The following is a 14,121-nucleotide window of genomic DNA, read 5'->3' as shown; positions in this document are numbered from 1 at the left end:
ATATTTAAATTTTTAACTTAAGTATATAATTCACAACAAATTACAACATAAGGATTTAAAAAAAAAAAGAAACATTCAAATACTGCAAAGTGGATGGAAATCTAAATAAATTCGAATGCCTTTTGCTGCTTCACATGATTTATAGTTTTCCGTAGTTGATGCTAATAAATATTATTACAGACACAGTCACCGACTAGCCATCGAACTGAAAGCATCGTTCGTAGTCTCTTGTGTGATTTTTATTTTGTGCTACTTTGCGCAAACCGGTATCTCCCGTTATACCACATTTCTCTTATCGAATAACAATCATTTTCGTTTTCTCTTTTGCTTGAAAAGAAAAATACACGTGTGAGTGCTATCTAACGTCTTTTAAAATGCCTGGTCCCGCGGGGCTAGGTGGATCCCGTTACAGGCATTTGCCGCTTGATGTGGATTCATCCTTTTCCCAACCCAATAAAAAACATAAATCCAATATAACCCCAACTCCTTTATATACTTACCCCGAACTTCCAACTTCAACAAACACAAAAAATCCCAAATTTATAGTGATCTCTCCCAAATCAAATGAAAAGCCCATATCGTCCCTCAATCCTTTCCTATTAAAAAAATCAATTGACAATATATCCAAAGAATATGATCAAATTTCTCAATTGCGTGACGGCAACCTTCTTGTCTTAGTTAAAACAGAAAAAATTGCGGAAACATTCCTTAAAGTTGACAATCTTGCCAAAACTTGTCCAGTAATTGTAAAATTGCATGACAAACTAAACGAGTCAAAGGGCATTGCCTATGCCCCTTGTTTGATCAACACCCCAAAAGACGTAATACTTGAAGAAATGGAATGTCAAGGAGTTAAAGATGTTTATAAATTTACCAAAAACGTGGATGGCAAGCAGAGAGAAACCGGTTTAATTCTCTTTACATTCAACCTCTACTACACCCCGAAAACAGTTGACATTGGCTTTTTTAAAGCAAAAGTCACTGAATACATACCAAATCCAATGCGCTGTCGTAGTTGCCAACTTCTCGGTCACACGAGTAAACGGTGTACTGGTGAAGCAAAATGCGATATTTGCAGTCTCCCTCCGCACACTCCTCAACCTTGCACTAAAACTATGTGTGCAAATTGCTCACAAGCTCACTCGTCTTCTTCTAAGACTTGTCCTGCTTATAAAGAAGCCAAAGAAATCCTAACAATAAAAACCCACAAAAAATGCACAATGGCTGAAGCTAAAAAAATTCATAGAGAACAAAATAACATCCCCGCTCATTTCTCATCCTCATCAGAGTTATTTTCCGAAAAAACAAAGCAAAACGCGGATGATTCAGCAGCACAAATTCTTAATAAAGAAAGTGAACAAAACTCTCATAAATCTAATCAAACTAACACAGCAAAATCAACTTTAAACTCTGAAAGAACCAAAACTAACAGTACAAATTCCACAATTCATAACCTTGCCATAAATATACCTCAAAACACCATTATATCCACCACTTCCAATGATTATCATCCAACTTCTCCCAAATTAAACAATCATAAGAAACAAGATCTTAATTTAACTCAAGAACCAAAAATACCCGATCCAACTCCTTTATCTGATTTTTCCAAAATTTCAGAAACAAACCCAAACAACTCTATTACCACACAGCCCGATTCATCTGAAAAATCAAAAACCCACACATCTAATAAACAATCTCAATCCCCTATTTCAAAAGTAACTCAAGCTCTGCTTGAAAAACATAAATACTACGTAGAAAACCCAGACCCACAAGATGTCGATATGCTATAACTACACTAACATCGAACCACTACTTGACTCCGCTGATCGGGAATTGAGTCAGCCGAGCTCTTCAGAGAGCTTGGTTGCCTCAACATCCGAGCCGCGGAGTCAAGAAACTGATCACCCCAATAACGACAACACCAATTTAATACAAAATGACTCAAAGTCCACCTACATAACTAAAGAAAAAACCAAAATCCTTCAATGGAATATGAAGGGTTTTATTAATAACTACAATGAGTTGTGTATTCTTATTAAAGTATACATGCCAAGTGTGATTTCTCTTCAAGAAACTCACTGCGCAGCCAATTTCAAACCGAATATACCAAAAATATATGAAGGTTACTTTCATAACTTACCACAAAACGTAACATCAAAACAAGGAATAGCTATTTTAGTAAGAAAAGGTATACCACATAAACTAAAGGTGATTAATTCTCCCATTCTTACACTAGCAGTTGAAATTCAACTCCCATGTAATTTTACAATAATATCGATATACATACATCCTAATCAGTCGTTTTCCATCAATGATCTTGTTAATATAACTGACCAAATAAGCACGCCAGTTATTTTAACTGGCGATGTTAATTCATGGAGCGTTCTCTGGGGCTCCCCCGTAACCAACTGTAGAGGTGCGATCTTAGAAAGGTTTGTATCTAACTCTAACCTCATAATTCTCAATGATGGCTCCCCTACTCATTTTTCCACCCATCAAAGCTTCACACATATAGACATAACCACCTGTTCCCCTACATTGTTTCCAAAAATATCATGGATCGCATTAGAAAATCTTTACAACAGTGATCACTTCCCTATAATAACGACATTAATATCTAGTCAAACACTTGAAAAGTATCGTGTTACTCCCAAGTTTAAAACTGATCTTGCAAACTGGACCGTTTTTCAACACCATATCACACAAAATTTATCGTGCACGAGCACTTCCTCAAACATTAATCAAGAGACAGCTCGACTTACTAAAGCGATTAGATTTGCAGCCAACCTCTCAATTCCCCAAAATTCGCCAAAACCTCCAAGTCGGAACGTGTCTTGGTGGAATTCAGAGCTCAACTCATTAAAAAAAATAAAAAACAAGGCATGGAAACTTTTCAAAAAATATCCTAACCAGCTTAACCTTCTCGCATTTAAAAAATCAAATGCTAAATTTCGTAGGGAATTAAAAATTTCAAAGGTAAATAAATTTAATGTAATTACATCATCAATAAACCCCACATCTTCTCCCTCTAAAATCTGGCAAGAAATCCGCTGTCTAACAGGTTCTTATACACCGCACTCTATAATGTGTATAGAAGACCAAGGTAATAAAATCATTACCCCGAGCGAAATAAGTAACGTTTTCGCAAAAACGTGGTCAAATCTCTCCAACGATGAAAACTTTTCTTTGTCTTTCAGAACTAATAAAATTCAATCACTGAATTCACCTTTTAATACTAATTACCTTTCTTCTCAATCTCTACATATTGAAACACCAATTTCTAAAATAGAGCTCGAAAGCTGCCTCTCCAAATTAAAAGGCAAAACTCCCAGCAGGGATCGGATTTCTTATCCGATGCTGAAAAACCTTCCAACAACAGCTAAATCTAGACTTATACAATTATACAATAACATTCTTGATACTGGTATCATTCCACAAAGCTGGAAGTTAGCAACCATTCTGCCTTTACCAAAACCAAAAAAAATAAACACGAGTGTCAACGAGTACCGTCCAATATCACTTATTCCCTGTGCTTCTAAAGTATTGGAAAAAATTGTTGCGAAACGACTGCTTTGGTTTCTGGAATCCAAAAACCTTTTAAGCCCCAATCAAGTAGCTTTCAAAGCTAACAAAGGCTGTAACGACGCACTCCTTCACCTCGATTATTATGTTACAAAAGCTCTATCGGCTCGAAACCATGTGACTATCTTGTCACTTGACTTTGAAAAGGCTTTCGATAGAATTGGTATACATCAAGTCTTAAACAAAATTAAAGCCTGGGGTATAGGCCCGAAGATTTTTCAGTACATAAAATCTTTTTTGACAAATAGAAAAATTTGTGTCAAAACAAATAATTGCTTTTCTGAATATTACTCTTTACAGAACGGTATCCCCCAAGGGTCTCCACTGTCTGTGGTTCTGTTTCTGATTGCTTTTGATGAAATTAGCTCTATAATATCAAACTATTCACAACTTGACCATTGTATCTATGCCGATGACGTGTACATTTTATGCAGGCATAACAGTCTTGTAGAACAACAAAATATATTCACTAACGTTCTTTCAGACATTTTAACTTGGTCCGATAATTCCGGAGCAAAATTATCTGTAGACAAATGCAAAACATTACATATATGTCGTAAAACATCTTGCAAAAAAAATACTTTTAACTTCAATAATGTAAACATACAAAATGTAAATACGTTAAGTATATTAGGTATTATTTTTAGTGATAGATATAATTTTAAAAACCATTGCATTGAGTTAAAAAAAAGTCTAGCTGCTAGGGCTAACATCGTTAAATACTTATCATGTAGTAAATCTAATGCTCATCTAAACACTCTATGTAACGTTGCAAGATCTCTGGTACTAAGTAAGATTGACTATGGTATTCTTATCTATGGTAACTCCCCAAAAACAACAATCAACATTATCAAAGCCCCATATCACCAAACAGTTCGTAGATGCTTAAACGCTTTTCCCACCAGTCCTATACGTAATATTATGGCGGAAGCTGGACTTCCTTCAGTCGACGAACGCATTCTTGAAAGCAGAGTTAAACTATATGTAAAACTGTCATTTACACAAGGCTCCATTATAAATGATGATGTTAAATCAATCTTGCAAGCAAAATATCCCAAGCGTATTCCATCAGCTCTATCAATCGCAATAAAAACCGCAAATTCAATGGAACTTCCTGTTGTGAAAAACAGTAAATACTTCCCAATGTTCCCACCTTGGTCTATTCAAAACTCATCTTTTATCATGGATTTGGCAGACTACACAAAGGGTAATACATCCAGCAAAATGTACCGAGCATTATTTCAAGAAGTAACAACTTTATTGAAGTCGAATGGTTGGAAATTTGTATACACCGACGGCTCTAAAACCCAATACAGCACATCATTCGCATCAACTTACGAAGATGGTTCATTGCTATCTATAGGTTTATTAGATAATATAGCTTCAATTTTTACCGCCGAGGCATCAGCGATCCTTGAAACCGCAACTATAATGTCAAAGCTAAACAACAATTTTGTTATATGCTCAGATAGTCGTGCAGTCCTCAGCGCAATTCTGAATCCAAACAACACAACAGTTATAATTAGTAAAATAAGAGATCTGCTGATAAAACATCAGAATAAATCAAAACTAATGTGGTTGCCTGGACATGTCGGTATTACCGGTAATGAACATGCAGATAAGGCGGCCAATGAGGCTCACTCTGCGCCAGTCAAATCGATCGCCAATATAACTAAACGTGATCTTCTGCGCGAAACCAAAAACAAACTTACACAACAACAACTCACTGATTGGCACAACAACTATCAACACCCATACAAATCAATCAACATCGACAAAATCAAACCATATTACCCAACCACCACCTCCAGACAGATGAACACTGTAATGGTCAGACTCCGTATAGGACACACTGCACTCACCCATCGACATCTTCTTAAAAAAACAAACCCACCAACATGCACTCTTTGTCAAACAACAATAGATTTGAAACACATTCTTGGGATAGGAGCATGCAAATCATTGACATCCAACACCAGCATCTACAACGAAACGTCATTAGTAGAAGAGATCTTGAAAAACTTAGATTCTGAGAATATCAAAAAATTATACAAATTTATCAAATCACACAACATTGAAATTTAAACATTTAAAAATATTTTTTTTTTCTTTATAAATTATGTAATTATATTATAAAGTACTTTATATAATATTATTTTTTTCATTTAAGAGTCAGAAGCTCTAAGCAGCTAGCACTTGTATATACATTAACATGTAAATTTTAATTTTATGTTAATAAATTATAATAATAATAATATTATTAAAATTTGCTCAAATAAACTAAATTAAATAAAACTTACAAGGAAAAAAAAAGTCCAAACTGTTTCGTTTATTTACGTTCCATGTGAATTAGCAGGTTCTATAATAGGACTTTTGGTTTTGAATTTCATTTTGGATTAAAGTTACCGATGTTCACTAATGTACATATGTAATAGAGACCTGAAATGCAATTTCAGAATTAGTACTTCATGGTAACTGTGGCAAAATGTTTAGGTAATTTAAAAATATTTTATGAATGGGTGTTTTTTTTTAAGGGTAAGACATTCCCTACTGAACAATTATTATTACACTTGTTTTGATATGAAAGCTGTATTTAAATTTTTTCCTTTGAGAAGAACTTTCCAATTCAATTTACCAGAACAGAATTTAAAAGAAAAGTAACACATACACCACAGTGACCCAATCACCCAAGTCTATTGTAGTTTTTAGGAAAGGTTGAATGATTCAAAGTAACAGTCTATCTAACAAAAGTCGGGTACCCCATTCAAACAAACAAATATTACCATCGGGTAAGCTCCTCATAAAGATACGTTTCAAATCTGGCCTCTCAATTGATCACACATCTGATAAAGGGCTTTTACCATTATTAATTTTGATGCTAAATTAACACTTAAATCCTGTTTATTTTCAGTCCCCTTGTGATACGTGCTGTCGACTTAGATTCTGGATTAAACGCCCTCCTACGATATGATATTGTTGAAAATCTGGCCAAAAGATATTTCGATATTGATTCAACAACTGGTGCAATAAAAACAGTGATGCTATTAGATTATGAAGAAATACCATTTTTTGATTTTCATGTTCAAGTAAGTTACTACGCAAATTTGTACCAGTTTCCATTACCTAATTAAAATATTACTTTTTTCAAAAAGGTAACCGATTTAGGAACTCCTCGACTTTCATCAGACACAACAACTAGAGTTCAAATAACAGTTACCAATGTGAATGATTGTGCTCCAGTATTTGAGAAAAATGAATACAATGTAACATTGCTATTGCCAACTTATGAAAATGTTATTGTTGTCACTGTAAATGCAACTGATCCTGATGGGTCGGAAATTTCAACAATTCGTTATGACATTATTGAGGGTAATGAGGGAAATGCATTTGCAATGGATCCTGAAACTGGTGTTATTACAACGAGGTAAGATTTTCCCTAATATTACATTTATTGGGAAATTAATTTCGGTTTATATTTGCAGAGACGTTGAACGATTGAATTCACTTTACAAACTTCACGTTCGTGCTTCCGATGGAAAATATTCAAATGTCACCAATGTCGTAATCATTGTTGAAACATCCGAAAATTATGGACTTTATTTCAAAAAATCCACAGTCGAGGGTGTTATCAGTGAAAATTCAACTAAAATCACAACCATTGCAACGGTTAATGTTCTGGGATCCAAATTAAACGAACATGTTGAATATAAAATCCTTAACCCAACGAAACTGTTTCGAATTGGTCTAACATCGGGAGCTATTGAATCAACTGGACAAATATTTGATCGTGAAGTTTGTGACAATTATGAGCTAATAGTTGAAGCAAGATCTCAAGTTCATATGGATGGGAAGCCAAGAGTAGCTCATGTTGTTGTCAATATAACAGTTCTCGATATAAATGACAATTGCCCAATGTTTGTAAATCTTCCGTATTATGCAGTAGTTTCGGTGGATGATCCTAAAGGATCATTTGTGACCAAAGTCCATGCAGTTGATTTGGATAGTTATGAAAATGGCGAGGTACGTTACGAAATGAAACGTGGCCATGGTGAATTGTTTAAAGTTGATAGGAAAACAGGAGATGTAACTCTGAAGCAATCTCTTGAAGGTCATAATAGAGATTATGAGCTCTTAATTGCAGCTTATGATGGTGCTTCAACACCCTGTTCGACGGAAGTTGGTGTTCATGTAAAGGTAAATTGTAAAGCTTTGGTGATTTCAACCCTTGATTACAAATATTTTGTTTTTATTTATAGGTCATTGACAAATCAATGCCAGTTTTTAACAAGCAATTTTATTCGGTTTCTGTGAGTGAAAATATCGAAATATATACGCCACTTGCTGTAACTATTCAAGCAGATAGTCCATTGGGTCGGAAATTGATCTATACGATTGCTAAAGGAAATGAAATGGAAGAATTTGCATTGGATTTTAATACTGGTGAGTTTTTTTCAAACACAAACAGAATAAACTAAAAAATACAATAAAAAATATTTTAATGCACTCTCATCATAAAACAAACTCATATTTTTTACCACGTAAACAAAAAACCATGATTACACACTTCCTTTCAAACTGCATTTTTTGTTCTTAGAACAAACACGATACAATAGAAACAACATTTTATATGAGCTAAGAATATTATTATACCTAAAAGCCAAATCCATTTACTTTATAATGCAGCACCTGATAGAAAAACTGGCCCGTGTAAGTATAATAAATTTGTTTGTGTTCGATAGATTTTGCTTTGCATAAATAATTGCTTCCATTGATGGCTTTTTACGACCACAATTCTTAAGCTTTCTCCTTCATAATTAGATTTATGTTAGATTGTTAATTTATTCGTTTATTTATTATTTAAGCAAAAGCTTCATTCATAGCTCTGTTCTGCAGATATTTAATGTTAACTTTTTTCTAATAGTTTTTAATTTTTTTTCAAATTTTTAAGTAGGAGGTACACATAATTTTGAATGACTTTAAAGTCCTTGACTAGTAGAAAAAAAAGTTTTTGATAACCTATTTGATTTATTTACTTATAAAAAAAAAAAAAACAAAGAATCAACAGGAAAGTGCGTTTTTAAAAGGATAGAATGGAGGAAAGTGAAATATATATGGATGCAAATAACTCAGCAACCAGACCTCAAAGAAACGTTTTCGTTCCATTTATGAATACAGCTTAAGGAGACCTTTCTTTTGACGCCTCAATCGTTGGATTTGGAGGAAAATTTTTAAAATGCATTTTTTTCGGCAAGGGGTTAACCTTGGTTTTTTCGAAGATCCATAAAAAAAAATAGATTGTAATTTTTTTTATCTTAATGCATAGTTCTGTTCACTGTGAACTCATATCTTTAAACAAAAACTTATTTCAATACTTTGATCCGAAGATATCTGCTTTAGAATTTAAAAAAAATATTTTTTTTTATTTTTATGAAAAGATAGTTATATCGCTTTTAAATAAAATTTTCAACTGGGTTGTGATCCAATTTTCGAAGCTTTTTTCTTTTAAATATCGAAAACGCGACCTTATATTACTATACTATAAAATGCTATTTCAAAGATTTTTTTTTTTAACTATCAACAATTCTGATACCATTTTTATCAATTTTTATCAAAAGTTTGGCTATTTTAGCGTTGTACTATTGCCAAATATTTTTATGGGAAAATATTAAATAACTTGAATTGAAATAATATAATGCTCAACAAGATTAAATATTTTGTAATAATTAAATGTTCGTTTTGATAAAATGAACTCGAATTCGAAGTCAAAAAATGTATGAAGTCACAATTTTGAAATAAAAACGCAATTTAAGTGATATCAAACTAACAGCCGTTTTTTGCGAATGCGTTAAGTTTATTTAATTTGCTTTACAGGCTAATTTTTCTCTCTTTGTAGTAAAACATGTAGGTAATAGATATACTGCAAAAGAAAACATATGGGACAATGATTTTATAGAAAGGCCTTCGTTCCCCTCAAGGATTGTTCCAAAGTAAAACTATATTTGAATTAAAAAAAAAAAGTTACTCTGACAGACAGCCTTTAATTTGTATGGTTTAAACGTTTTCAACCTTATACATTATGCTTATTCAATCAAGGGGCACGGTAGTGCCCAGCCAAGTTCTCTAGCAACTTTGGCACTACACCCTTATTTACAGGAAACAACTCAGGCCATTTTCGACCCCTTTCTAACTTCCACACCAAAGATGCTAGAAATTTCAAACTGGTTGAGCTGGTCAAAACCAAACACCTCACAAAATTTCAGCCTCCTACGATGAGTAGTTTCTGAGATATAGGGCTTCAAAAATAGCAAAAAGCGTAACTGACTCACTGATTCACTGACTCACTGACAGATCATCAAAATTATGGAGAACTTCCCGATATCGTAGAAACTTGAAATTTTACACGGTGATAGGACTTGTGGTGTATACAAAGGAAAAAATCGAAAATTTGAGATTTTCAATTCAGGGGGCGTGGCATCCGCCCATTTCCGCTGAATTTTCATCAAATATTATAGAGCACTTCTGATTATCGTAGAATCTTGAAATTTATTAGAACGGTAGAGCTGGTAGTTTATACAAAGGAAAAAATTCAAAATTTGAGAATTTCAGCCAGGGGGCGTGGCAACCGCCCATTTCCGCTGAATTTTAATAAAATATTATAGAGCACTTCTGATTATCGTAGCAAGTTCTAAAGTTTGGGTTCAAATTCGTATCAATAAAATTTTGATTGTTTACTTGGCAATTTTTTAAATAACTTTAAAAATCGATAATTAAAAGAAAAATTGTCAAGAGAACAATCAAAATTTTATTGACACGAATTTGAACCCAAACTTTAGAACTTGGTACACTTTTACATCTCAGTACTTTTTGTGCCAGCATAATTTCAACATAGGAGAACTTGGCTCTTTTTTTAACAGTATGTTTTTGTTGTGAAAAAAAAAACATAATTGGCATTTGTTTGCACTCCTTCGATTCTAAATTCTCCGGTAAATACTACTTCTGTTTTACTGAAAACAGCGAAGATAACATACAAAATTTGTTAACGAGTTGTGTTAAATTCCCAAATAAAGTAAATCAAGTCAGTTTAAAAAATCGCACCAGAACCAGAATAGAAAAAAGTTGAAATTAGTAAAAAAAAAAATGTAACACATACGCCACAGTGACCTTAGTCTATTACAATTTGTATAAATGTCTTAATTTTTCATAATTTTTATTCTAACTTTTTTAAGGAGGTACTAACTAAAATCGCGTTTTAAATAGACAAAATTATGAGAAATTAAATATTATAATCTTCGTGTTCAATACCACCTCTCTTGGTAGTCTGTCTTATTTAATGAATAGCAACGCTAGTGAGACCTCATTATTTTAAACATAAATGTAGATAATGTATGCGTTGTAAGTTGCAATGCAATAGTATGCGTACAGTGCTTGACTCTTAACTTAGAGTTGTAGGTCGAAAGCCCATTCTGAAAAATGTATTCTCTATCTTCTAGCAGTAGTTTTCAAGTGATAATGATTTGATCATGGAAAACAACAAATTAAAGCCAATCCCTAGATTAACAATGAGATAGTTTTTTTGTTTTGCAAAATAAAGTAGCAGTTTATTTCTTTTCTTCAAACCAGTTGCGAAAATGAATACATGTATAAATAAATACTAAATATTCTATTATTATGTTCTTCATTCCAAATAGGTACAATAACTGTTGCTGATGAATTAGATTACGAACGTGTGCAAAACTATGATTTAATCGTCCGAGCAACGGATAGTGTATCAGGTGTTTCAGCTGAAGTTCCAGTTTCAATAATGGTCTTGGATGTGAACGACAGTCCGCCAGAAATCGAACACGATACGTATAACATTAGCGTTTCAGAGGGTTCACCATTTGGTACATCACTTTTGAAAATCAATGCTCGCGACAACGATACTGGTGCCAATGGTCAAATAACATTTGCAATCGATTCTAGTCATCAAAATAATAGTTCAGAAAATTTCCATTTGGATCCGTTGGAAGGAATATTGTATTTAAAGAAGAGTTTAGATCATGAAATGCAGAGTGTACATCACTTTACTGTGATTGCTACCGATGGAGGATCACCATCTTTGACATCGACTGCACACGTTTGGGTTTCAGGTAAGTTCTCAGAGAATGGAAATATTTCATCCCGATCTTTTTACTATTAACAATTTTCTATTTGCAGTAATTGATATCAATGATAATGCACCAAAATTCGAAGAACCTTCTTATACTTGTGTTTTATCTGTTCATGCAAAACGTGGTCAATTTGTAATAAGTGTCAAAGCGAGTGATCCTGATTATGTGGATCATGCGAATCTTGTTTATAAGATTGCTCAAGGAAATGAAATGCAAACATTCGATATTGATTCATCGACTGGAACAATAACATTGCTAAATATGAACAATTTTGCTGAACAACAAACAACAACATTGAATGTGTCTGTAACTGATGGAATCTATACAAGTTTTACTCGAGTGAAAATTAATATATTGCCGGGTAATTTGAATAGTCCAGTATTTACTCAACCGAGCTATGAAGCAAATATTAAAGAGAATCTATTGCCAGGACATCTGGTAACAACGGTAAGTTGAAAAGCAAAAAATCCTACATACCAAACTAAAATCTCAAATTTGAATTCCTAACTCTTAAATTAATTAAATTACCCAAAAAAAATCATTGAAGACAATTAATTAGTTGGCGCCCAACATAAAAGGTTTGTATTTCACAGTCATAAACGGTTTACTCAGTTGCTTGCGATTTTTCGTCAAATTATAAACTTACTTTAGATTTGTTGGAAACCCAGTTGATCTAAAAAATTAAGCAATTCTCGATGATTAAAATAAACAGCGCTATTTGGGTAATTTGTTTATACGTTGGCCTCATTGAGGGGGATACTATAGTGTTGCAGGAGTATTTTAGAGGCAAGGAGCTAAATTTGAAAAATATTGGAGCCAAAAATGGGATAAGGCTACAAAACAAAAATTTCAAATTTTTTTGATGTTTTTCAAGTGAATATATTTTCTTTAAAAATGGTCGCACTGAAATTTAAAAAAAACTGTTTTAAAGCTCGAACTTTTTTTTTTGAGAAATTACAATGAAACATTTTTTCAAACTACGTCTTCGGCTCAATATTTATTTCGAAATTGTTCCGTTTTTTTTTTTTTTTGTCTAAAAGCTTGGAAAACATTTTTCCAACTTAACCATTATAATTTTCTTCTTTTAAGAGTTCGATACGAACATTTCAACGCCGAAAAATCGATTTTTAACGGAAAAGGATCTTTTTGTATTTAACCATCAATATCTCAGCAACCGCTGATTACACAGCAAAATTATTGAAATCTTGAATAAATTTCGCACAAAAATCAAGCATTGGTTTTTGAAACAAAAAAATAAGTTTTTTATTTTTCGCAATAGTTTAAAAAATAAAAAAAAAAACGGGCTTTTTGTGACTTTTGGGATACTCAGGCGTCAAGTTAGAATTATCGAGTGATTTTGATTGTGCCTTTTACAGCATAATATGCACACAAAAACTCTACAAAGTTTCGATTTAATCCATCGTTTTTGTAGAAGGAACGGATCTTCGATTTATTTGACTCACCCTAATGCATATGCATAACCATACATAAGATTCATCCAGTCTCTCGTGAGTTTCACGTGGAAAATTTTTCACACGAAATATTTTTGTTCGCACGGAATTTTAAAAGCTATTACGAGTTTCACCCGGAGAGAATTAAAATTTTTAATCAGTCAGCAGTGCTAAACAATATATCAAAAATCGCACAATTTCCAAACATGGGAAAACTTTGAAAAAACGAGTTTCAAAATGGAGATATGAGCGACATTTTGTTTTATATATGCTTTTTTTACTAATCAAAGACATAGAAAATGTTAGTCGGAAGATAATGATCCCTGAAAGAATTTTTCGCTCAAAAAGGTAATTAAAAATCAAGTTCTCAATCAATTTGATGTCATTTTACTTTGCAAAATTTTTTTTTGTTGGGCGCCATTTTTACCTATTCAGTGATAAAATGTGATTTTAATTTTTTTACTAAATGATACATTTTTTTACTAAATGATACATACATAATTAAAAATATAATAATTAATAAATAGTTTTGAATTTGACAATTTTTAATTAACAAAAACCAAAAAATATTTCCTCCCCCCAAACAAACTAGGTAACAGCACTTGACAAAGATTTGGGTGAATTTGGTACATTTACCTACGACATATTCTCCGATACATTAAAAGAATTATTTTCAATTGATAAAATCAAAGGCATTATCGAATCGAAAGTATCATTCGATCGTGAATTATGTTCACATTATGAAATACCAATTATTGCTAGCGATATTGGTGGTAGATCTGGCTTTACAATAGTTAAAGTTAAAATTACCGACGAAAATGATAATCCTCCAGTGTTTGTATTAAATGAATATCATGCTGTAATAAATGCCAATTATCAATTAAATATACCATTTGTTAAGGTAAGAAAATTTGAAAAAAAAATCATAAATATGATAG

The 14,121-nt window shown here is 32.7% G+C and overlaps 1 protein-coding gene across 9 annotated transcripts in view; it reads left to right on the top strand.

Moving 5' to 3' along the window:
- Window positions 1-14,121, top strand: part of LOC129919002 (fat-like cadherin-related tumor suppressor homolog) — a 75,589-nt gene that overhangs the window by 53,110 nt on the left and 8,358 nt on the right. For 7 of the 9 annotated variants that reach the window (XM_055999795.1, XM_055999794.1, XM_055999796.1 and 4 more), the window contains 8 exons: window positions 6,494-6,668; window positions 6,735-7,006; window positions 7,065-7,776; window positions 7,839-8,022; window positions 8,266-8,289; window positions 11,271-11,711; window positions 11,779-12,179; window positions 13,776-14,084. In XM_055999795.1, coding sequence (XP_055855770.1) covers window positions 6,494-6,668; window positions 6,735-7,006; window positions 7,065-7,776; window positions 7,839-8,022; window positions 8,266-8,289; window positions 11,271-11,711; window positions 11,779-12,179; window positions 13,776-14,084 — 2,518 coding nt within the window. The remainder of the gene's footprint in view (window positions 1-6,493; window positions 6,669-6,734; window positions 7,007-7,064; window positions 7,777-7,838; window positions 8,023-8,265; window positions 8,290-11,270; window positions 11,712-11,778; window positions 12,180-13,775; window positions 14,085-14,121) is intronic. The other 2 variants (XM_055999797.1, XM_055999800.1) reach the window with 1 other exon arrangement.

This window comes from Episyrphus balteatus, chromosome 4 (genome assembly GCF_945859705.1).
Source record: "Episyrphus balteatus chromosome 4, idEpiBalt1.1, whole genome shotgun sequence".
NCBI lineage: Eukaryota > Metazoa > Arthropoda > Insecta > Diptera > Syrphidae > Episyrphus > Episyrphus balteatus.
Note: the sequence above shows the minus strand (reverse complement) of the source record. Positions and strands in the feature narration are given on the sequence as shown.